This window comes from Schistocerca serialis, chromosome 2 (assembly GCF_023864345.2).
Source record: "Schistocerca serialis cubense isolate TAMUIC-IGC-003099 chromosome 2, iqSchSeri2.2, whole genome shotgun sequence".
Taxonomy (NCBI): domain Eukaryota; kingdom Metazoa; phylum Arthropoda; class Insecta; order Orthoptera; family Acrididae; genus Schistocerca; species Schistocerca serialis.
The window spans coordinates 943,711,510-943,738,490 of NC_064639.1; the positions used below are offsets into that span (position 1 = coordinate 943,711,510).

A 26,981-nucleotide genomic window follows, 5' to 3' on the forward strand; every position below is an offset into this window, starting at 1 on the left:
GATCTCGCCGCAAGGAAGAGTGCCTTTGATAATTAATTGAAATCCTCAGCTGCCGACAGGTGTTGTTGAGATACCTCGATGGGGACAGCTAAAATGTGTTCCTCGACCGGGACTCGAACCTGGGATCTTCTGCTTACATGACAGACGCTCTATCACTGAGGACACAGATGAATAGCGCGAATGCAGGGACTTATCCCTTGCACGCTTACCGTGAGACCCAAATTCCCAACTGTCCACAATCTACATACGTAATGTACCTAATACATTACTCGCTCACACTAAGCTGACGATTCCCGTAAGGGTTCGAGCAACCTGTGCGCATTCGCACAGACTAAGGTCAGTGGCTGGGTAGCCTTTAAATATATATATATATATATATATATATATATATATATATATATATATATATATAATATACTCCTGGAAATTGAAATAAGAACACCGTGAATTCATTGTCCCAGGAAGGGGAAACTTTATTGACACATTCCTGGGGTCAGATACATCACATGATCACACTGACAGAACCACAGGCACATAGACACAGGCAACAGAGCATGCACAATGTCGGCACTAGTACAGTGTATATCCACCTTTCGGAGCAATGCAGGCTGCTATTCTCCCCTGGAGACGATCGTAGAGATGCTGGATGTAGTCCTGTGGAACGGCTTGCCATGCCATTTCCACCTGGCGCCTCAGTTGGACCAGCGTTCGTGCTGGACGTGCAGACCGCGTGAGACGACGCTTCATCCAGTCCCAAACATGCTCAATGGGGGACAGATCCGGAGATCTTGCTGGCCAGGGTAGTTGACTTACACCTTCTAGAGCACGTTGGGTGGCACGGGATACATGCGGACGTGCATTGTCCTGTTGGAACAGCAAGTTCCCTTGCCGGTCTAGGAATGGTAGAACGATGGGTTCGATGACGGTTTGGATGTACCGTGCACTATTCAGTGTCCCCTCGACGATCACCAGTGGTGTACGGCCAGTGTAGGAGATCGCTCCCCACACCATGATGCCGGGTGTTGGCCCTGTGTGCCTCGGTCGTATGCAGTCCTGATTGTGGCGCTCACCTGCATGGCGCCAAACAAGCATACGACCATCATTGGCACCAAGGCAGAAGCGACTCTCATCGCTGAAGACGACACGTCTCCATTCGTCCCTCCATTCACGCCTGTCGCGACACCACTGGAGGCGGGCTGCACGATGTTGGGGCGTGAGCGGAAGACGGCCTAACGGTGTGCGGGACCGTAGCCCAGCTTCATGGAGACGGTTGCGAATGGTCCTCGCCGATACCCCAGGAGCAACAGTGTCCCTAATTTGCTGGGAAGTGGCGGTGCGGTCCCCTACGGCACTGCGTAGGATCCTACGGTCTTGGCGTGCATCCGTGCGTCGCTGCGGTCCGGTCCCAGGTCGACGGCACGTGCACCTTCCGCCGACCACTGGCGACAACATCGATGTACTGTGGAGACCTCACGCCCCACGTGTTGAGCAATTCGGCGGTACGTTCACCCGGCCTCCCGCATGCCCACTATACGCCCTCGCTCAAAGTCCGTCGACTGCACATACGGTTCACGTAAACGCTGCCGCGGCATGCTACCAGTGTTAAAGACTGCGATGGAGCTCCGTATGCCACGGCAAACTGGCTGACACTGAAGGCGGCGGTGCACAAATGCTGCGCAGCTAGCGCCATTCGACGGCAAACACCGCGGTTCCTGGTGTGTCCGCTGTGCCGTGCGTGTGATCATTGCTTGTACAGCCCTCTCGCAGTGTCCGGAGCAAGTATGGTGGGTCTGACACACCGGTGTCAATGTGTTCTTTTTTCCATTTCCAGGAGTGTATATATACAAAGATAGTAACTGTTTCCGAAAGAACAGATACCATTCATGACCGTGCAGCTTCTCTAGAGTACATGATAGTTGATTGAAACCCTCAGCTGCCGACAGGTGTTGTTGATATACCTCGATGGGGCAGCTGAAAATGTGTGCCCCGACCGGAATTCGAACCCGGGATCTCCTGCTTACGTGGCAGACGCTCATGCTATCTGAGCCACCGAGGACACAGATGAATAGCGTGACTGCAGGGACTTATCCCTTGCACGCTTCTCGTGAGACCCAAATTCCCAACTGTCCACAATCTACATACGTAATTTACCTAATAGATATTTGCCAATCCACTGGGAATGTGGGTCTCACGGGAAGCATACAAGGTATAGGTCCCTGCAGTCGCGCTATCTTTCTGTGTCCTCGGTGGCTCAGGTGAATAGAACGTCTGCCATGTAAGCAGGAGTTCCCGGTTTCGAGTCCCGGTCGGGACACATATTTTCAGCTGTCCCCATCGAGGTATATCAACAACACCTGTCGGTATCTGAGGGTTTCAATTAATTATCATTTATTCTAGAGAATCTGCACGGTCATCAACCGTATCTGTCCTTTCGAGAACAGTTACTATCTTCGTATAAAATGCCTTTGTTTTGATAATTGCTGCCCCCCTCCCCAACTTGCGCATTATAACTGTGAAATTCCCTCCCCTGTTACGCGAGCGACAGTACAAAACGAGCTGCCCTTCTTTAAAATTTTCAATGTCCTCTGTCAATCCTATCTGGTAAGTATCCCGTACCTTCAACAATACTCAGTAAGAGATCGGAAATGTGCAATTTCGGCAATCTCTGTAGTAGATATGCGGCATCTTCTAATTGTTCTGCCACAAAACACATTCTTTGGTTCGCCATCCCCATAACATTATCTATGTGATCGTTCCAGTTTAGGTTGATTGTAATTGTAATCATTAGGTTATTAGTTGAACGGAAATTGCTTAAAATAGTCTGATTTCCTGTGTAACCTAAATTTAAAGGATTTCTATCGGTACTCATGTGTTAGATTTCACACAATAAACAACACCAGCAGCCATAAGCAAGAGGGTTGCCATGCGCCACCGCCTCCGGCAGACATCTGTGGTATATCAGCGTTATTTGCTGTTTTATCAATATACGATTTCGTCTTTTATTTGTTTATAAGGATTCTGGTTCATTCTTATAATAAGATCGTAAACGGTCACCACATTAAAAAATTATGCGATCAAGACTGCTTCCAGTTTATTTATAATAATTATAGATCGCTGATTCCTATAATAAGAACTATGTTTTTTTTAAATATTAAATAATGAAAAATGGTTTCAATGGCTCTGAGCACTATCGGACTTAACTTCTGACGCCATCAGTCCCCTAGAACTTAGAACTATTAAAACCTAACTAACCTAAGGACATCACACACATCCATGTCCGAGGCAGGATTCGAACCTGCGACCGTAGTGGTCGCCCAGTTCCAGACTGTAGTGCCTAGAACCGCTCGGCCACACCGGCCGGCTAAATAATGAAAAGACAAGATGTTTATATGGTGCGAAAAGTGACAATTGTCTCTATATTAGAAGCATCATTTGCCACTATTCGTACCATTCCGATATCTTGTCTAAACCATTTTGTGATTGCTTTCGATCTTCTGATCACTTTACTAGACGGTTTACTGCAGCGTTTGAGAAAAGTCCAAGGGGGCTGCTCAGTCCTAAATCATTGATATAGATTAGGCCCCTGTTGGGGGCCAGTCAGGTTAGTACCCCATTGCTGTCCGGAGCGTCTGCATACACATCTTCGGCCTGGAATTTTATTGGCTGGAGTAGAATTGTCTTAAGTCATGAGTCCCTCTTCGAACAGGGCTTCGATGACCAGCTAACACTTGTGTGAAAGACGGCCCCGACAGTGATGGGATACCATATTGACTGTCGCCTGCCATACGCCCCGACAACTAGGAGTGATGGTCTGGGACGCCGTTTCTTTTCACAGCGGGTTGTCATCCGCGGCACCGTTGCAGCACAGCAGTATGTAGACAATATCCTGCACCGCGTTTTGTTGCCCTTCACTGCAAACCATCCTGAGCTTACATTTCAGCAAGATAATGCCCGCCCGGATACGGCGAGAGTTTCTACTGCATGTCTTCATCCTTGACAACCCTACCTTGTCAGCCACGTCGCCAGATCTCTCCCTAAGTGAGAACACTTGGAGCGTTAAGGGCAGGTTCGTCCAACCAGCTCGAGATTTTGGCTACCGAAAACGCCAGCTGCACAAATGTGGCACGATATACCTCAGGGTATCAAGCAACGCCAAACTGAATAACTGCTTTCGTAAGGGCCATAGGTGGACCGACGCGTTATTGGCTTGCTCAGTTTGTGAAGATATTTCTACTGAATAATTCTTCCATTTTTTCTTAAATTGGAATCATTTGTAGAATGAATGCCATACTGCTCCTATATTCATTTAGTACCTGAAAGTGAAAACACTTTCAAATCTTTTCGATACTTTTTCTCATTGACACCCACGACCACAAAAATAATTAAAGGAAAAATGTTTATCGCTTACTACATTTTCGATATTCATGCATTAAAATTTCAGCATCAGACTTGACTTTTTACTACAGACTCTATTTGCAACACATTTTGTAAAACGTATCCACTTGTAGCACTGAATCTACCTGCAAAATTATATCATATTGCTCTCACAATTCAGGAGATATGGCCTCGTAAACATTGAGATGGGTGGCAAATCAGTTCTTCTTAAAACAGAACGCGAATTACACTATATTCATTGTGTTATAGTGAGAGCAGTTGGCTACTCCCAACTGACTCCAAACAGAATCTGAAACTTCCTATAAACGTTTTCATTAGTTTATTGTTGTGGTCTTCATTCAGAAGACTGTTTGCTGCAGCTCTCCATGCCCCTCTATCGTGTGCGAACCTCTCCATCTCCTAATAACTGCTGCAACCTACATCCTTCTGAATCTGCTTGCTGTATTCATCACTTTGTCTACCTCTACGATTTTTCGCCCCCACTAGTACTAAGTTGGTGACCCCTTGATGTCTCAGAATGTGTCCTATCAACGGTGCCCTTCATTTAGTCAAGCTGTGCCACAAATTTCTTCTCTCTCCGATCCTATTCAGTACTTCCTTGTTAGTTGCATGACCTATCCCTCTAACCCTCAGCATTCTTCTGGAATGGCCCCATTCTCTTCTTGTGTAAACTGTTTATCGTCCATGATTTGACTTCCATATATGAGTACCCTCCAGACAGATGCTTTCAGAACAGACTTCCTAACACTTAAATCTACATTCCATGTTAATAAATTTCCCTTCTTCAAAAATATTTTTCTTGCCACTTCAGTCTACATTTTACATCCTCTCTACTTTGGCCATCATCCGTTACTTTTCTGCCCAAATAGTAAAACTCATCTACTACTTCAAGTGTCCCGTTTCCTAATCCCCCCCAGCATCATCTGATTTAATTCCACTACATTCCATTATTCTTATTTTGCTGCTGTTGATGTTCATCTTGATTCTCTTTTCAAGACAATGTCCATTCAATTCAGCTGTTCTTACAAGTCCTTTGCTATCTCTGACAGAATTACAATGTCACCGGTAATTCCCAGAGTTTTTATTCCTTCCCTCTGAACTTTAATTTTTACTCGAAATTTTTCTTTGGTTTCCTTTACTGCTTATTCACAGTACATATTGAATAACATCGTGGATAGACTATAATCTGTGTCACTCCCTTCTCAACCACTGCTTCCCTTTCATGCTGCTCGACTCTCATAACTGTCGTCTGGTTTCCTTAAAAGATATAAATAGCCTTTCACTCCTTGTGTTTTACCCCTGCTGCCTTCAGAATTTCAAAGAGAATATGCCAATGAACACTATGAAAAGCCTTCTCCGAGTCTACAAATGCCATAAGTGTATGTTTGCCTTTCCAAGGTAAGTCGTAGGGTTAGTACTGCTTCCTATATTCCTCCGGAATCTAAACTGATCTTCTCCGACGTCGGCTTCTATCAGTTTTTCCATTCTTCTGTAAATAATTATTGTGAGTATTTTGCGACCGTGAATTATTACACCGTTAGTTTGGTAATTTTCACATGTCAGCAACTGATTTCTTTGGAAATTCAATTATCACAATCTTCTTGACGTTTATTTATTTATTTATTTATTGTTCCGTGGGACCACATTGAGGAGGAGTCTCCATGGTCATGGAACGAGTCAATACATGAAATTTTAACACGATTGTAGAAACAGATGAAATGAAATATAAGAAACATATTCAGGCGACAAGTCGTAAGTTTAAATAAAGAAAATCAACAATGTAACACTGGAATTTGCTTAATTTTTTAGCTCTTCCAGGAGCTCCTCGACAGAATAGGAGTGAGCCATGAGGAAACTCCTCAGTTTAGACTTAAAAGTGTTTGGGCTACTGCTAAGATTTTTGAATTCTTGTGGTAGCTTATTCAAAATGGACGAAGCAGAATACTGCACTCCTTTCTGCACAAGAGTCAAGGGAGTGCATTCCACACGCAGATTTGATTTCTGCCTAGTATTAACTGAGTGAAAGCTGCTAACTCTTGGGAATAAGCTAATATTGCTAACAACAAACGACATTAAAGAAAATATATGCTGTGAGGGCAATGCCAAAATTCCCAGACTATTGAATAGGGGTCGACAAGAGGTTCTCGAACTTACACCACACATAGCTCGAACAGCCTGTTTTTGAGCCAAAACTACGCTTTTTGGATCAGAAGAATTACCCCAAAAAATAATACCATATGACATAAGCGTATGAAAATATGCGAAGTAGACTACTTTTCGTATTGAAATGTCGCTTATTTCAGATACTGTTCTAATGGTAAATAGAGCAGCAATTAGTTTCTGAACAAGATCCTGAACATGGGCTTTCCACAAAAGCTTACTATCTATCCGAACGCCTAGGAACTTGAACTGTTCCGTCTCGCTTATAATATGCCCATTCTGTCTGATCAAAATACCAGTTCTTGTTGAATTGTGAGTTAGAAACTGTAGAAACTGAGTCTTACTGTGATTTAGCATCAAATTATTATCCACAAGCCATGAACTTATTTCATGAACTACATTATTTGATAATGTTTCAATATTACACACAAGACCCTTCACTAATAAGCTGGTGTCATCAGCAAACAGAAATATTTTTGAATCACCTGTAATACTAGAAGGCATATCATTTATATAAATAAGAAACGTCTGAAGGTATTTCGCCTGTCTCATACGTCTTGGACACCAGGTGGAAGAGTTTTGTCATGGCTGGCTCTCCCGAGGCTATCAGTAGTTCTGACGGGTTATCGTCTACTCCCGGAGCCTTGTTTCGACTGAGATCTTTCAGAACTCCGTCAAATTCTTGTCGTGGTATCATATCTCCCTCTCTATAATGCCGGCTTCAAGAACACTCATTAGATAATTACTATTAAAAACAGTCTTGATCACGATTTATTTCACAAGGTGACCGGTTTCGACCACTACTGTGGTCATCTTCAGAATTGGAGAATTCTCCAACAGAAAGAGGTTCCTACTCAATGGTCTGAAGATGACCACAGGAGTGGTCGAAACCGGTCACCTTGTGAAATAAATCGTGATCAAGACTGTTTTTAATAGTAATTATTTATAAGACATTGATCACTGCTGTTCCCGTAATGCATTCAAAAGTAATACATTCATTAGAGTTTTGCTTCTTAACAATAGAGATTTTATATGCTTATCGTTGAATATTTAACTTATTAACTCATTGTAAGGTAATCCGAGATGTGAAGCAATTTCATACATGACAGTTCGATTCTTTAAAGAATCAGTATCGAGGAAATTACTGGTAGTCTTCCATATAGTGTAAACCAGAGCCCCACCGACAAACTTTGAGAGGTGGTAGTATGGACCAAAACAAGAAAAATGCATTCTTTAAGAGCTATGAGCGCTTGTTCATCTTCGATACTGTGAAATACATCTCTTCAACAGCAAGATCTTTGGTTTCTTAAGTATGTGTCCAGTAAACATGGGCTCTAAAATGCATATCGTAAGAGCTGCGAGCACTTGTTCAGTAGAAGAGATGTGTTTCACTGTAGCGAAGAGCCTTTGTTTGCGAGACTTTTCTTTTTGTTTTGCTCTGTACTACCACCTGTAAAAGTTCGTCGGTGGAGTTCTGCTTTATCCTGGGGATTTTTCACAGACACGTATAGAAAATCGCGTTAAGATATTGTTTAAGGCAGGTACCCGAAGAGGCCGTGCCAAGTCTACTGTAACTGTCAGGGACCTTCTTTAGCCTCCTCTTACGTAGCTAAAGGTTACTACACGCACATAAATAAAAGGGATATAAGATAATGGCGAGCTTAGTTGCTGAACAAGTTCAATGGCTCAGTGATGAACACGAATAAGAAACTCTTAAAGTGGTGGAAAATTTTGCCATCTCGAAGATGCAACAAAGACGTAATAGCAAGGACTGTACACGAGAGAAAGGCATTCCAAAGACAAAAAAGTAAATAAGAATGTCACTGCTAACAGCAAGAAATATAAACCTTGAGCCGAGCAAAATACTCATGAAGAGCTACGTTTGGAGAAATGACGTGCTACAGGAGACAATTCAAGATCACTCGGAACTACTGAAGAAGTTTGTCAACGAGCTAACAACAGAAAACACCTAGTAGGGAATGAATCGAAGAGGTATGCTGTTTGGACAAATATAACAGCATTTCGTTCTATTGAGTTGCTTGAAGTGACTTAATAGCCGAAAATCCTCATAGACTTCTTGTGTTATTCAATTACAGAAACTTTTTCGTTAATGAAGTTAATTATGCGATTGAAATCTTCCGAATAATCCGAATTTTCATCTGCTTCAAACCTAAAGCGTCATGTGATAAGCTCTAAATCATGTAAGCATAATGTGAGACTTAAAGCTTAGCTTATGGGAGCCTGAGCTAGGCGGCAGCGCGCTCCGTTTCATTTCGAGAAACAGAACATAATACGTAAGGGGGCCACTCAGTGCGACTCCGCTGCGGGTATATAAGAACCGACTTGTAGGCAAGCACTTAATGTGGCATTCGAGTCTTCCCGACGTGCGTAAGGTAAATGCGCAAACGTAAACTATGGCGACGTTAATACTACGTGTGTCCAAACAGGACCAGTGTGCTGTTATTCTTTTCTTGGCTGCCGAAGGAAAGACACGGGTAGGAATCCGTCAGAGAATGAAACATGTGTGTTGGGCAGCATGTCTGTGAATGCCACCGTTATGGAATGGTGCGCCAAGTTCCGTGCTGCTCGCCATTCGACAGAAGACGTCGGTAGATCTGGGAGGCCAGCCTCATCTATTAGGGACAACAACAAGCGGGCGGTTGGTTATCCAGTTAGGGGGGACCGGCGCGGAAGCATTCGTGTGCTAGTGTCTAGACCTCAGCTTCGGTAGCGTGCAACACCTTATCCGACAGCAGTTACGCTACCATAAGCTTTGCAGCAATGCATACCCCGGGCTTGAATGTCGAACAGAAATAAAACCGGATGGCTGTTTGCCTGAAGCACCTGATGCACTTCAGTGTTGAAGGAAACACTTTCCATGAGTGGACTGTTGCAGTCTGCGAAAGCTGGTGCCACCACTGGGAACCTCAGGCGAAAGGGTCGACGATGCCATGGTGTCATCCATCGTCCCTTGTCCCGAGAAGTTCAAGAGCCAGCCATCATATTGCAGCCCAAAGGAATAGGCACTGCGGCAACTATAGCCATTATTAAATACACTACTGGCCATTAAAATTGCTACACCACGAAGATGACGTGCTACAGACGCGAAATTTAACCGACGGGAAGAAGATGCTGAGATATGCAAATGATTAGCTTTTCAGAGCATTCACACAAGGTTGGCGCCCGTGGCGACACCTACAACGTGCTGACATGAGGAAAGTTTCCAACCGATTTCTCATACACAAACATCAGTTGACCGGCGTTGCCTGGTGAAACGTTGTTGTGATGCCTCGTGTAAGGAGGAGAAACGTGTACCATCACGTTTCCGACTTTGATAAAGGTCGGATTGTACCCTATCGCGATTGCGGTTTATCGTATCGCGACATTGCTGCTTGCGTTGGTTGAGATCCAATGACTGATAGCAGAATGTGGAATCGGTGGGTTCAGGAGGGTAATACGGAATGTCGTGCTGGATCCCAACGGCCTCGTATCCCTAGCAGTCGAGATGACAGGCATCTTATCTGCATGGCTGTAACGGATCGTGCAGCCACGTCTCGATCGCTGAGTCAACAGATCTGCACGAACAGTTCGACAATGTTTGCAACAGCATGGACTATCAGCTAGAAGACCATGGCTGCGGTTACCCTTGACGCTGCATACAGACAGGAGCGCCTGCGGTGGTGTACTCAACGACGATCCTGGGTGCACGAAAGGCAAAGCGTAATTTTTTCGGATGAATCAAGGTTCTGTTTACAGAATTATGATGGTCGCATCCGTGTTTGGCGACATCGCGGTGAACGCACATTGGAAGCGTGTATTCGTCATCGTCATACTGGCGTATCACCCGGCGTGATGGTGTTGGGTGCCATTGGTTACACGTCTCGGTCACCTCTTGTTCGCATTGACGGCACTTCGAACAGTGGACGTCATATTTCAGATGTGTTACGACCAGTGGCCCTACCCTTCATTCGATCCCGCCGAAACCCTACATTTCAGCAGGATAATGCACGACCACATGTTGCAGGTCCTGGACGGGCCTTTCTGGATACAGAAAATGTTCGACTGCTGCCTTGGCCAGCACATTCTCCAGATATCTCACCAATTGAAAACGTCTGGTCAATGGTGGCCGAGCAACTGGCTCGTCACAATACGCCAGTCACTACTCTTGATGAACTGTGGTATCATGTTGAAGCTGCGTGGGCAGCTGTACCTGTACACGCCATCTAAGCTCTGTTTGACTCAATGCCTAGGTGTATCAAGGCCGTTATTACAGTCCGAGGTGGTTGTTCTGGGTACTGGTTCTCATGATCTATGCACCCAAATTGCGTGAAAATGTAATCACATGTCAGTTCTAGTATAATATATTTGTCCAATGAATACCGGTTTATCATCTGCATTTCTTCTTGGTGTAGCAATTTTAATGGCCAGTAGTGTTCGAAATTGCGAATATGTACAATCATAAACTGTAGAACGTAATGACGAAAACGAAAACTTATGCCGGACGGGGACTCGAACCCGGATTTCCTACCTTAACACAGACACTGCAATATCGTATTTAGCCTCCGACACCGGGCAAGCAACTTTCAAGTAAAATGTCTCTCCTATGCGGAAATGTACATAATGGATGTACGACTACAGGTTGTAGGAGCATGGTCGACGACATATAGAAGTTTGGATCTAGTTTTGAGTCGTGCACGGATAGCCAAATGGTAAGGCGACCGCGAAAGCAGGATATCCGGGTTCAACTCACGGTCCGGAACAAATTTTGGTTGCCGTCATTCCATTCTACAGCTGATGGTTGCACATATTCGCAACTGGGAATACATTTAATATATCAGCTGGGAAGGTGACGCTCACCCTATTCTTTGATTACAGGGGCCCATTTCTTATTGGCTTCAAGGAACTTGGTTTTTATATCATCGAGGAACGCTAATGTGGAACACTAGAGAAACTGAGGCGAGAAATTGAGGTGAAACCTCAGGGAAAACTGCGACAGGGGGTGCTGATGCTTCGTGATAATGCGCGTCCCCATATAGCAAATGCCGTAATGCAGAAGTTACGTCAAGTGCGAGACACTCGAACACATTCCCTATAGCTCTGATCCCTCCCCATGCTATTATCTCGCCTTCGGTACCTTAAAACAGACCTTGAAGAGCCGACGGTTTCTGTCGGACGAGGATGTGCAGCAGACAGTTAAGGACTTCTTCACGCAGCAGGACACGGTGTATTACCAAACGGCTGTCTTCTACCTGGTGTGTCGGTGGGAAGATTGCCTCAGAGCTCACGGTGATTTTTCTTGACCGGCATACCGATTCCGGACTGTACGGTCTTCGAACGGAAACTTTCCAATCGCCCCTTACATATTACCAAGAGCTCTGATTTCTTACTGGTATCATGCATACGGGGTAACAACTACATGAAACATCTGAACGGTTTGCGTTAGGACGTTCAAACGGCGCTGTTGGGCGAGGAGCGTGATGGGAATTAGTGTGGTTAATATGGCTTGGTTTAGCCATGAAGCCCACTTTCATTAGGATGCGTTCGTCAGTAAGCAAAACTGGCGCATTTGGGGGACTGAGAATCCGCATTTCGCGATCGAGATGTCTCTTTACCCTCAACAGGTAACTGTGTGGTGTGCAATGTCCACTCACGGAATAACTGGTGCGATATCTCTTGATGGCACGGTGGCTACCGAACGGTACGTGAAGGTTTTGGAAGATGATTTCATCTCCATTGTCCAAAGTGACCCTGATTTCGACAAGATGAGGTTCATTCAAGACGGAACTCGACCCCATCCAAGCAGGCGAGTAATGTCCTGGAGGAGCACATTGGGGACCGCATACTGGCTCTGGGGTACCCGGAGGCAACTGGCAAGGGCCTCTATTGGCCGCCATGTTCTCCGGATCTTTACGTATGCAACTCCTTTTTGTGGGGCTGTATTAAAGCCAAGGTGTACAGCAATAACGTCAAAACCACTGCTGAGGTGAAAACGGCCAATCAGAGGGCCATCGGCAGTATCGATGTTCGGACACTTTAGCGGTTCATGCAGAATTTCGCTATTCGTCTGCGTCACATCATCGCCAATGATGGCAGGCATGTCGAACACGCCATAACCTACATCCGAATATCTTTAGTGGCGTTTACATGTTGAATAAAATGTCTGCACGCCGTAGTATGTAACTACTTTATGTATTTTTCATATAGTTCAATAATTGTCACCCTGTCTTTCACTGATCATCAGGTACGTAGACTTCCGTTTACGCTATGAAAGCCACTCTAAGGAGCGTGATGTTTTCTGCTGCTTAATATAATGAAATCTTATCTAGTTGCGTCGATGAATGTACTTTCGACACAAGGATTGCATATTACGCCCCGTGCGAGCTACAAATGTTATTTTCATGATGCCTGCAATAACCAATTATTGGGAGTTTCCAAGTTTTAAGTTCGAGATGTAAACGCAGAAGCACTAATTTTTAAGTGTTTTAAAGGCGGAGCCCTTCGTCGTTTGAATTGTGTTAACAAAATAATGTATGATCTCCTGTTACGTGCACAAGTGGTAATGCTTTTGTCCTTGTGCTACCTTCGGACTTCAATTTCTGAATTCCGAAATGAATCATGCATATTTTGTGATTGATGAATACATTCTTCACATCCTGTATGAGTTTTAATGTGACCTAGGCAATTTAACTGCAGATATATGCATATTTACGAGAATGTTCGCTAGTCTTCTACATGATTTTATGTTACATCTCCATTAAATGAAAATTTATTGCAACGAGAGTGTTGAGAAAAGTTCAATCATAAAGAACACCAGTGTCGCCATCATGTACAGGTAACACAAATCCCTTTACAGATCAATAAAAACATTTCTTGGTCTCTTCCCCTAACTTTTAAATTTTACGCAACCACAACACGTCGCACACATTATATATTATATACGAACTAGTGACGTGTAAAACTCCCAAACAGAACAGTCGCAGTATTTAGCAACGGAATTCATAAATTTATTGGTTCTATGACGAGTGACTTTTCAAATCGATATTCTACGTCACATATCTTTTAATTCCGCCCCCCCCCCCCCCCCGTCTTATCCTTTCCTGATTTTGCTTCTTCCCTACAACTGCTAAGGGAAAATAACTTTCCTCTATCTTCAAGCGTACGGATTCAATAGGTATTTTTTTCTGTTAAATCGCTAAGTTGCTAAGTGGCCTTATAACATGCTAGTGAGCTGAATTATTAGCGTAATATTTTGTCTTTCATTTCGTTTCTCCTTCGTTTTGGTTTACACACACACACACACACACACACACACACACACACGCACGCACGCACACACGCTCAAGCGAACTCAGATGTCTTTTCTCCACTAATACGAAGAAAAAAGGTTTGCTGTTGCTGGGTTCAAGCCAAAGAGAACAAAATTCCCTCGGACAGTGTTTCACGCTGTAATGGGGTCTGGAAATAAAAGCAGATGGAGCAACTTAGCAAAGACGTTTGTGAAGTTTCCTTCTCGAGATAGCAGAGAAATGGATTTGTCTCCATGTTCCCAGCAGAGCTGCTATCTGGCTAACCTCCTCCTACCGAAGTTGTCCCGGTGCCTTATTTAATATCAATTTCAAGCAAGACGATATGCGGCGTGGTCCAGAGGAGAAGTTTGGACGACCCTTCTAACCGTCATAGCGTCTTGCTGAGAAGATGGCCTCAACTAACATATAAAAATACGCCAGAAAGGAGAGTACATAAACAAGTTCTCGGAGAGCTTCTCAAGAGATTTCGCAATGATTTCTGTTTAGGAAAAATATTTTTCTCCGCAAATGCCGCAAAGAAATATAAACATCCACAAAGAGAATTAGTGCACTGCACGAAAACTGTTCTCGACCAACAGTGTGTAAACAGGAGGATAGAACAACCCGTGAGACATTGTACTATTTCAGCACTTAACAAAGGGTAAGGATGCTTCTATGAACTAGAAGGCGATTATTCCGGGAACCGAGCTACGTACACACAATTTAGTTTAGATACGTTTCTTTCTAATAAGCAGTGACACTCATTAGCAGTCTGTTAGCAGTGAGTTTATGCAATGCTATATCACTGACAAACATTTGTCGACACAATGATATTTTTTTAAAATTGTGTTCCTTTCTGCAAGACAGCAATGTGTGAAGTGCACAGTTTTTGGGATATCAGCGATAGAGTAAAGCAATCATTCGCTAAAGCAACGTACACTAAGGGATACCTCCGAATAAAGTGTAGGATCTCCTTTTGTCCGTACTCATCCATGACTGCGAAAGGGTTACCCTTCAGGATAGTGTGCACAAACTAACCTCTCGATTAACTCCCATAAATGTTCGATACGATTCATGTAGGGCGGTAGATACAGATTCTGGATTGTCGCACTAAGCGGAATTGTAAGGTGGTTAGTACTTAACACGCACATCTGACAGCAACGGAACTTAAATTCATACTCTGGCATCCAAATGCCGTTCCTCCCACTTTCCCCGCAATCTGGATGGTCAAATAATTCACTCGTTCTGTCCAGAATTTTCTTCGCGAACAATTGTGGCCCAATGACGTGGCACATTATTAGCCATAAAAATTCCATCGTTGTTTGGCAACATGAAGTCTATGAATGGTTACGAATGCTCTCCAAGTAACTGAACATAACCTTTCCGAGTCAATGTTCAGTTTGACCAGAAAACCCATTGCATTCCCTGCAAACACGGCACACGCCATTATGGGATCACTACCCGTTTAAATTTCAAGGTGAGAGGGTATCATTAATATGTGTTCGAAATTAAGATGTCATTTATTGTATGGCTACCAGTTTCGGTGCTTCAGTGCACCCTCTTCAGGTCTTAGCTGATATTGCAGGGGTTAACACCATCCATATACACGATGCATCAGTGGGCAACATCCATAACTGGTTTACGCAGACTTCCTGTAACCGTGATGTCTCTCCAGCCACCGACTATCAACTGATGAGTCGATAGTTTATGGCTGGAGAGACCACATCGTGGTTACAGGTAGTCTACGTAAAGGAATTACAGATGTTGGCGACTGACATATCGTGTATACAGATGGTGTTAACCCCCGCATTGTCAGCTAAGGCCTGAAGAGGGTGCACTGAAGCGCCGAAACTGGTAGTCACACAATTAATGACATCAAGGACGGCTGTTGGTGTTTTGTTTTCTTGCGTAACTGAACGTCAGAAGTGCGCCAGAAAGTCCGCCAGACCTCCAGTCACGAGGATGGACATACAAAAATCACTAATAAGATTCACTGGTGACGCTGCTATCATCAGTGACTGCGAAGAAGAATCACAGGATTTGCTGAATGGAATGAACAATCTAGTAAGTACAGAATATGGACTGAGAGTAAATCGAAGAAAGAGAGAAGCAATGAGAAGTAGCAGAAATGAGAAGAACGAGAAACTTGATATCACGTTTGAAGATCACAAAGTAGACGAAATTCAGGAATTCTGCTACCTGGGCAGAAAAATAACCATCCGAGAGGGGGTAGAGAGGGCATAAAAAGCAGACTAGCACTGACAAAAAAGGCATGCCTGGCAAAGAGAAGGCTACTAGTATCAAACATAGGCCTTAATTTGAGGAAGAAATTTCTGATACCCTACGTTTGGAGGACAGCATTGTATGGTAGTGAGACACGGACTATGGGAAAACCAGAACAGAAAAAAGTCGAACCATTTGAGATGTGGTGCTACAGACGAATGTTGAACAATAGGTGGACTGATAACGTAAGGAATGAAGAGGTTCTGCGCAGAATCGCTGAGGAAAGGAAGATATGGAAAACACTGACAAGAAGAAGGGACAGAATGGTAGGGCATCTGTTAAGACATCGGGGAATGACTTCCATGGTATTAGAGGGAGCTGTAGAGAGTAAAAAATGTAGAGGAAGGCAGAGATTGGAATACATCCGGCAAATTATTGAGGATGTACGTTGTAATTTTCTAAGGGGACGTTACAACGTTGCGCTACGCTGAGAAGAGGTTGGCACAGGAGACGAATTCTTGGTGGGCCGCGTCAAACCAGCTGGAAGACTGGTGAAAACCCAGCTTACACAGTGATTTGTTGAAAACTTGGATCCATGGTTTTGTGGCGTCTGCGCCCCGCCCGAACCCTGCTACAGCTCTTACCAACTGAAATACGAATCCATCTCAGCAGTTCACGATTTTGCAGTCGTCTAGGGTTCAACAGATATAGTCACCAGCCAAGGACAGGCGCTGCAGGCGATATCGTGGTCAACAAAGGCACTCGAGTTCGTCCTCTGCTGCTGTAGCCCATCAACGCCATTCGCCGCATTGTCTCAATAAAAAAATGACCATGTGGGATTGTTGGCCTGGAGAACCCATCAGGGGAAATTCGGCCAACGACTGCGAGTCTTATTTCAGTCGATGCCACATTGAGTGACTAGCGTGCCGGTGATGAAATGATGGCCGGCCAGGTTGGCCGAGCGGTTGTAGGCGCTTCAGTCTGGAACTGCGAGACCGCTACGGTCGCAGGTTCGAATCCTGCCTCGGGCATGGATGTGTGTGATGTCCTTAGGTTTAAGTAGTTCTAAGTTCTAGAGGACTGATGACCTCAGAAGTTAAGTTCCATAGTGCTCAGAGCCATTTGAAACATTTGATGAAATGATGATGAGGACAACACAACACCCAGTTCACGAGCGGAGAAAATCTCCAACCCGGCCGGGAATCAAACCCGGGCCCGCTTCATGGGAGGCAAGCACGTTACTAACCAGCTAAGCAGGCGGACAGTGTCCCAATGAACATCTTCGTCGTACGTCCCACGATCATGCAGTGTTGCCTGCTGTATAGCACTGACAACGCAAGCGTCACTGCTCTCGCTCGTTACGTGAATGCTGTCGGCCACTGTGTTGTCCGTGGTGACAGGTAGTGCCTGAAATTTGGTATTTTCGGTACACTCTTGACACTGTGAATGTCGGAACATATAATTCCCTATCGATTTACGAAACGTAATTTCCCATGCGTCCAGCTCCGACTACCGACTCGCGTCCGAAGTCTGTTTATTCCCGCCGTGCGGCCATAAGCACGTCGGTAACCTTTTCACGTGAATCATCTGAGTGCAAATGTCGGCTCCGCCAATGGACTGCCCTTTTATACCTTGCGTATGCTATACTTCCGCTATCTGTATTTGTGCACAGCGCTATCCCATAACTTTTGTTACCTATGTTTATTACCAAAACATCTAACGGCGGTCGCAAGTCATACTCGGAGGTAGGCAAAGTACTTTAAAGGAAGAGTAATAAAAACAGGGAAAAGCTAAAAGTCGTCCTTTACTGCTACACACTCAAGTAAAACAAACAACGGCCGATTACATCGACACACGGACGCACATGCCGTCCGGCATGTAATGAATACGTAACGAGAGGAGCAGGCCGGGCGCAGTAGCGGCGACCCGAAATACTAGCGCGATAATTCGTGTGTTTAACGTTGCGCCGGGCCGGACCGTATCGGCCACTTGGCGTACGCGGCGTCTGCTGCGGCCGCGCGGCCAGCTGGCTGTGCCAGAGCGCGGGCCGGGATTGAGCCATCAGGAGCGGCTGGCGCGGCCCCGGGCGCCTGAATAATGCATGCCGGACCGGGCCGAGCCACCTGCTGCGGGCCACGGCGCCATTACAGAAACAGAAGCCCATCGCGCCCACAACCAATTAACAATTGAAATCCGGATGGCTGGCAGCGCTATGGTAATGCACGAGGAAATATGTATGCGGCGGGCGGGGCTCGGCGTGATGGAGCCGGCCAGCTAGCCGCGTGTTTATATTTATTTATACGCGGCGCGGCCATTAGCCGAGCGAGTCGGAGCGAGGCCGTAATGGCCCTCCACGTCTCCGGCGGCGGCTCCCGGCTGGAGCAGCGTCGTCGGCGTTTCCGCCATCTCGCCAGATGGGAACATGCGCGGCCGCCGCCACGGTCGTTACGTTCACAACACCACGCCTCTATTGTTGCTGTGCATATGCCAGGGAATACCCGATACATCGATGTCTCTCACATCTTCAGTATGCCGACCCCTGGCGCACGTGTGTAAACCCCCAACCCCCCCCCTCCCCTCCCTCCCAAAAAAACAAAACCTAGAATGACAGAAGGTATGAAGGCGACTGAGCCGCGACTATCGAAAGCCCGATTAATCGCATCCCCCAGAGTGCGCTATTGAGGTGGTGTATCTGGTTTCCTTGCGTGCAGAGGTCTGTGGGGGTCTACAGGACATCTCCAAGGGGGGGCTTTATTTTTATTTTATTTTATTTTTATTTATTTATTGTTCCGTGGGACCAAATTATGGAGAAGTCTCCATGGTCATGGAACGAGACAATACGTGAAATTATAAAACGATATTAGAAACAGATAAAATGAAATACAAGAAACGTATTCAGGCGACAATTCGTAAGTATAAATAAAGAAAATCAACAATGTAACACTGGAATTTGCTTAATTTTTCAGCTCTTCCAGGAGCTCCTCGACAGAATAGAAGGAGTGAGCCATGAGGAGTCTCCTCAGTTTAGACTTAAAAGCGTTTGGCAACTGCTAAGATTTTTGAGTTCTTGTGGTAGCTTATTGAAAATGGATGCAGCGGAATAGTGCACCCCTTTCTGCATAAGAGTCAAGAAAGTGCATTCCACGTGCAGATTTGATTTCTGCCTAGTATTAACTGAGTGAAAGCTGCTAACTCTTGGGAATAAGCTAATATTGCTAACAACAAACGATATTAAAGAAAATATATACTGTGAGGGCAATGTCAAAATTCCCAGACTATTGAATAGGGGTCGACAAGAGGTTCTCGAACTTACACCACATATAGCTTAACAGCCCGTTTTTGAGCCAAAAATACCCTTTTTGAATCAGTTATCAGTTGAATTAGTTATAATGGGGCTCTGTCGTTTGGAAATCAAAATTAGGGAACAAGCAGCGTGGTACTGGGCAAAAAATGGGGATATCATGAAAACGGGGGACGTACTGGGTGTTAGGGTTGAGGGCAATGGTGTGATACAGAAAAGAGGTGAAGAGTTGTGGCAGGAATCATGGGAAGCGGAAGAAACTGGTCGAAGAACGTTTGAATTTTTACCGGATGTGAAGGAACGACTAGGTACGAAGTACTTCGAACCAACCCGGGAATTCCAGAATGAGATTTTCACTCTGCAGCGGAGTGTGCGCTGATATGATACTTCCTGGCAGATTAAAACTGTGTGCCGTGCCGAGACCCGAACTCGCGATCTTTGCCTTTCGCGGGCAAGTGCTCTACCACTTGCCCGCGAAAGGCAAAGATCGCGAGTTCGGATCTCGGCACGGCACACAGTTTTAATCTGCCAGGAAGTATCATACTAGCGCAAACTCCACTGCAGAGTGAAAATCTCATTCTGGAAACATCCCCTAGGCTGTGGCTAAGCAATATCCTTCCTTTCAGGAGTGCTATTTCTGCAAGGTTCGCAGGAGATCTTCTGTAAAGTTTGGAAGGTAGGAGACGAGGTACTGGCAGAAGTAAAGCTGTGAGGACGGGGCGTGAATCGTGCTTGGGTATCTCAGTTGATAGAGCATTTGCCCGCGAAAGGCAAAGGACCCGAGTTCGAGTCTCGGCCCGGCACACAGTTTTAATCTGCCAGGAAGTTTCAACCCGGGAATTGTTCCATTTTTTCACTGGACGTGGGCCCTACCCGACATACCTATGTCCGTTTGGGAAGAGGGCTATGCCCGCGTGTGACTGTGGCGCATCGGAGGGTACTCCCGACCATGTGGTTTACGAGTGCTCCCTTTTCAATGATGTAGCAACCACACTACGTGACCAATTACCTAACACTGACACTTAACACTTACTGAGGTGTAAAGGCACATTTCAAACTCTGAACAGTTTGGCAAACGAGGTATCACGGAAAGTGTTGACGGAATATCAGAGGGACGTTAAGTAACTATTGATCCGTGAATAGTAACTAACACCAAATGCGTCCAGTACCCTGATCGTACACCGCCTGTGATGGACAGGCCGACTTACATCATAGTTGGAATCCGCCACGTGCAGGACTAGGGGGAGTGGGGTGCGACAACACCAAACACAGAACATGACATAGAATAGATCTCAGGTAGTAGGACTTAGAATTAGGAAATTAAAATAGGAACCTGCAGTGTTAAACATCCTCTGCCTGCCTAGTGTCAGGGACATCCTCATCGGGATTAACTCGGTGAGCAAGGCTGCATAGTGGGTTTGTACGTTTGCTGACACACCTGTGACGCTGCAGACAGTAGGGATTAGACATAAGTACCTATTATAGAGTATTAGTATTAACAAAGTTGTCCGTAGTAATTATGTACTGACTGTAGTTCAGGTGTGAAAACTGTAAATTAGCTGTAATTATAATGATATGTAACATTTAAGGACCCACTAATTATGTAAGGTGGTGGGTTGAATATGAATAATTATAAAGAATTGTAAATAAAGAAAAAAAAAGAGTATACAAGGCAATCAGCTGCCCCTACAAATGCCGTTTTATGCAGCCCGCAATGCTATATCTGGCCTTCAGAAACTACGGGCGAGATTTTGATATTCTCTCGCTCGCTAAGCGCAAACTGTTAGTCCTGCAGAAGAAATGAACAAGATCTTTTCGGTAGAAAATTTAATGCAGTTAGATATTGTACTGGGATACATTTTCGCTGGAGGCGGCGGTTTTTGAGTTATTCAAGGAAAACGAACAAATGTGACCTTCCGACGCACCTCCACCCCAACATTTATCACTCCCCAGTCAGGATTTCTAGTATGTGTTTCGAAACACTCTCTCCTTGTTAGTTTATCCTCAACACAACTTTCACCACAGTAATACTTGTTAAACACTACTAATAACAAAGAAACGTGAATAAAATATATTCGCCAATAATAACATCAGAGCTTGGCGTAGTTACATGCTATAAGGCAAGGCTTTCAATTTATCCAAAAATGTTAGTTAAATAGAGAAGGCTGAAGACAAGATAACTACCAAACCAACCGACAAATTGAAGTACAAAAAACGAGAATACAGATCCTAAGTTTCTTTGTGCAATTTAAACAATAACGATGAAGTGTGACATCATAAACACTTCCTCGCTACATCTTATTTTGTCCGAAATTTCGCACTTGTGAAAGGTTTGTGCCAGAACGGTGCCGTAAGACCTCACAACTGTGAAGAAATACAATCGAAGAAACTTGACAGGACTGTCAGTGACCACGAGTGGTTTATTCGTGTGATCCCCCTGGCGATGAGTGCTGGATTTTGAATACGATCCTGAGAGAAAGCGGCAAGGTTGGAACAGCCATCTTCTCGATGGAAAACGCCCGAATGAGCAAATCAAAAACCAAAATAGTACTGATTTTTTTGACAGTAGGGTCATCGTGCATATTTTTCCCTGCAGGACAAACTGTTAACCAAGCGTTTTACGAAAATGTCTTTGAAATGCTCAGGAAAAGGGCGAATCCAGTGAGACTGGATATTGCCGACAAGTGGGTGCTTGATCGTGAGAACGCCCCATGTGGCAAGGAATTTTTAGCCTCAAAAGCATTCCTATTGTTCCACAGCCCCCCCCCCCCCCCCCCTGTACACCTGATCTGAGGGTTTGTGACTCTTTGCTTCTCCCAAAATTAAAAAATGTCTTAAAAGGACTTCATTTTGGGACTCTGCAGAACATTTGAAGGAAGGAAGTCCCTAGCAACTGAATCGTTTCAGCGCTGCTGCCGACACCGGAAACAACTTCGCCAGTTTAAAGTTCTCGAAGGGAATTACTTTGAAGCGGACAATGTTGTTGTTTGAAAAAAGTGAAAACTTTGGTAGACAAAAAATCGATCTCACTACTTTTCTCACACACCTCGTATATCAGGTTTCTCAGTTTCGCCTGTGAACGAAAAACGCATTTAATGTCGAATTTGTTGAGTATTAGTTTGATTAATGAAGACACCACTCCAGAATGCGGCATGTAGGACGTTCCAGTGGTTGCCTCCGTGTCTTTATTTAAATCCCTACATCCAGTTCGCTTTGATCAAAAAGCTATACATAATGGTTTATCAGAGGAACATACCTGTTGGAACACGGTTCTAGAGTGTTGCCCCGTGGGATTAGCCGAGCGGTCTAGGGCGCTGCAGTCATGGAGTGTGCGGCTATTCCCGGCGGAGTTTCGAGTCCTCCCTCGGGCATGGGTGTGTATGTTTGTCCTTAGGATACTTTAGGTTAAGTAGTGTGTAAGCTTAGGGACTGATGGCCTTAGCAGTTAAGTCCCATAAGGTTTCACACACATTTGAACATTTTCTAGGGTGTTGCAGCTCACCTGGCAGACTGTTGGGATCTGTTACCACATATGCTCTGTGTATCGGGGCGTATGACACTACAGCATTGTGTAGGGTGATGGCAGCAGATATAAGAGCTGATAAACTCAATGAGGCATGCAGAAGGGGAGGAGGAAAAGTTATAAGCATATCTGCTGTCATCCGTCTTGCATCAAGATATACGCATATTAGAGTTCCTTTGTTGCGGTTTTACTGTCACGTTCGAGAATCATGATGAGCTGTGCGCGACTCGAGTTCGTGCCGCTTGTTACTTGACATCTTGTCTTTGCATTACTGGCGTACCGTTTCTTATTCGATTTACTAGCGTCACTAAGTTGCTGGCCTGCCTGCCCGTGAGTGGCAGCAGCAGCGCTATCGATAAGAGCACTGTCGTACTATCTTTGGAGCGACCGCTACTACAGGGTTATTACAAATGATTGAAGCGATTTCACAGCTCTACAATAACTTTATTATTTGAGATATTTTCACAATGCTTTGCACACACATACAAAAACTCAAAAAGTGTTTTTTGGCATTCACAAATGTTCGATATGTGCCCCTTTAGTGATTCGGCAGACATCAAGCCGATAATCAAGTTCCTCCCACACTCGGCGCAGCATGTCCCCATCAATGAGTTCGAAAGCATGGTCAATGCGAGCTCGCAGTTCTGGCACGTTTCTTGGTTGAGGAGGTTTAAACACTGAATCTTTCACATAACCCCACAGAAAGAAATCGCATGGGGTTAAGTCGGGAGAGCGTGGAGGTCATGACATGAATTGCTGATCATGATCTCCACCACGACCGATCCATCGGTTTTCCAATCTCCTGTTTAAGAAATGCGGAACATCATGACGGAAGTGCGGTGGAGCACCATCCTGTTGAAAGATGAAGTCGGCGCTGTCGGTCTCCAGTTGTGGCATGAGCCAATTTTCCAGCATGTCCAGATACACGTGTCCTGTAACGTTTTTTTCGCAGAAGAAAAAGGGACCGTAAACTTTAAACCGTGAGATTGCACAAAACACGTTAACTTTTGGTGAATTGCGAATTTGCTGCACGAATGCGTGAGGATTCTCTACCGCCCAGATTCGCACATCGTGTCTGTTCACTTCACAATTAAGAAAAAATGTTGCTTCATCACTGAAAACAAGTTTCGCACTGAACGCATCCTCTTCCACGAGCTGTTGCAACCGCGCCGAAAATTCAAAGCGTTTGACTTCGTCATCGGGTGTCAGGGCTTGTAGCAATTGTAAACGGTGAGGCTTCTACTTTAGCCTTTTCCGTAAGATTTTCCAAACCGTCGGCTGTGGTACGTTTAGCTCCCTGTCTGCTTTATTCGTCGACTTCCGCGGGCTACGCGTGAAACTTGCCCGCACGCGTTCAACCGTTTCTTCGCTCACTGCAGGCCGACCCGTTGATTTCCCCTTACAGAGGCATCCAGAAGCTTTAAACTGCGCATACCATCGCCGAATGGAGTTAGCAGTTGGTGGATCTTTGTTGAACTTCGTCCTGAAGTGTCGTTGCACTGTTATGACTGACTGATGTGAGTGCATTTCAAGCACGACATACGCTTTCTCGGCTCCTGTCGCAATTTTGTCTCACTGCGCTCTCGAGCGCTCTGGCGGCAGAAACTTGAAGTGCGGCTTCAGCCGAACAAAACTTTATGAGTTTTTCTACATATCTGTAGAGTGTCGTGACCATATGTCAATGAATGGAGCTGCAGTGAATTTATGAAATCGCTTCAATCATTTGTAATAGCCCTGTATTTCGGGGTCGTGGTTTGCGGTGAGTTCAGGCGCGACGCAGCGCCAGTGAGGTTCGGACTGCCAGTACTCGCCGACCGCTTGCGACACACATGCACTGTCCGACGGAAGGACACTGGGGCAGGAACGACCATTCGTTGGTCGTTCGGTCGGTCGTATCGTCGGGCGACGTGTATTTGGTCTTCCGATCGCTTCTGGGCCCCTTCAATTGATCATCTTGCGGGACTTTGGTCGGTTCCTTCCTCGTGTAGAGATGTCGCGTGGCCAAAGGGCCGGTGTTCCCTCTGCATGATTGGGTCCGAGCCAGTGTCTCCGGGACGTCGTCCGTCCGAAGGGAGTCGGGTTGGAGCAGCAGTGAGATCCGGACAGCCATGACTCGCCCGACCGTTGCCGACACACGTAACTTGAGTGGGGACGACCTTGGTTCGGTCGCTCTTCTCGCCGGACGACGTATATTTGGTCGCCGATCGCTTCGGGTTCTTTGTGTGTGTGTCGACTTGTCATTCGTTCTAGTTATTCCTCAGTGACTGGTTTTAGTATTGTTCGAGTTGCCTGTGGAAGTATTTCGCGGAACCGGGTGTAGCTTGTGTGGTTTTGACTGAGCAGTAGTTTTAATGCTGTCTGCGTGCTGGATGGAGTGAGTCGGTTGGGACGGAGCAGCAAGCAAGTGGATATTGTTCCCCTCGCTGTTTTAGACGCCAATTCCTGGAGGCGTAGTGCTGTTCGTATTTTCATCCTCGGCCGATATTCTCCATCGTTGTGCCGTTGGTCGGACGGAAGTGAATTAGTTAAATTGTTGGTCGGTCCTTGTGCCGGCCCTAGTTTTGGCTGCCATCCGATTACCTAGCTTCAAGTCTTGGCTGCCTGTCTCATCTCACGTCACCTTTCAGCTACCTTCCCAGGCCGACCCTTGGAACACTTCTGAACACCACTTGTTCTGTGGCCGGCAGGAGTGGCCAAGCGGTTCTAGGCGCTACAGTCTGGATTCGAACGACCGCTACGGTCGCAGGTTCGAATCCTGCCTCGGGCATGGATGTGTGTGATGTCCTTAAGTTGCTTTTGAACCATTTGAACTTGTCCCGTTTGTTTTAAATTGTGATTTTCATTTCAGTTGAAGTATTGTGCGAGGCCTTTGGTCGTGTATTAATTCAGTTTTTTTTTAAATTTTACATAAAGACCTTCAGCCGTGTTACATTAAAAGTTTGAGCATTGATTGTTTAGAAAAACATTTTTTTATTCTTAGAAATTGTTCTATCTTAAATTGTTTGTAATCCAGGGACGAAGCCTTTAGTTGTTCCATGTGTTATGTGTGGCCTTCAGCCGATGATACGCGTAACCCCTTAATAAGGCCTTCAGCCGGGTGTATTCCGTAAAGAAATTTTTTTATAAGAAGCAAGGGGTTTATTCTAAATTATTTATCTCACTTGTTGTTCAGGTCTTCAGCCGTTGTTGCAAATTTGTTTGTGGCCTTCAGCAGTGCAATAAGTTAATTAGGCTTCGGCCGTTCTGTTGTAAGTTTAAAAAGAAATTTTCTTTCTTAGAAAAAACTGTTTATTAGTGTGCTTTGATTATAGTTGTTCTTCAGAAGTGTAGTGTAGGCCTTCAGCCGCTAATTGTTTTCATTGCATTTTTTAAAAATTGTCTTCTATTTTTAATTGCTTTTGATTTCTAAGCCAGTCCTTCAGCCGTTCTTGTGTTTGTTGTGTGGTTTTGGGCCTTCAGCCTTGAAAGCATCTTAAGTTTTCTTTAACTAGGCCTTCAGCGGTATTGTTTAATTGTGATCCTTAAGCCAACGTGTAAATAAGTGGTTCATAGAAAATAAAGTTGTGTGTTTGATGGTGCAACCCACAGTAATTGTTTACGGCCCCATCCCCAACCTTATCCTGTGCGCTCTCTGGTTACCTACCAATCAGGTCTCACATGAAGTTTTAGTTTTTTGGCATGTTGACCACAAGACGCGTAATATTAAAACATTTTGTTCCGAAGATATTGTGAGGAAGGGGTTCGAAAATATATCTTCAACCTGTACATCTGCGTTATCATATCGCGAAGGCGTAAGTATTGTAAATGTTCGGAAGTGTACTGCAAGGATGCGACCTACATATTTACAAGAGCGACAATAATCATTTTTGCTTATTTTCGGGACGGATCTGAACAAAATAAGCATTACTCGCCGTCTTCATACGTCATGAGATAGGAGAGACTTCTTTGCGTTCATCTTTCAGTATCGGAAATATTATTTAATAGAGAAGTGAACTCGCAGGCGAGTTCAACTGGACAGTTCATATGCACATACGTTTCGGATGTATAAGAGTTAGTTTTATGTATGTAAGTTTGCTGTTTGTCATGATTAATG

At 45.0% G+C, this 26,981-nt stretch overlaps 1 protein-coding gene across 1 annotated transcript in view; it reads left to right on the forward strand.

The window, feature by feature from the left end:
- The first annotated feature begins 18,165 nt into the window (after positions 1-18,165).
- The window catches only part of LOC126456535 (homeobox protein unc-4-like), a 147,060-nt gene continuing 138,244 nt past the window's right edge, over positions 18,166-26,981 (forward strand). Inside the window, exon 1 of the mRNA XM_050092285.1 lies at positions 18,166-18,298. Coding sequence (XP_049948242.1) covers positions 18,166-18,298 — 133 coding nt within the window. The remainder of the gene's footprint in view (positions 18,299-26,981) is intronic.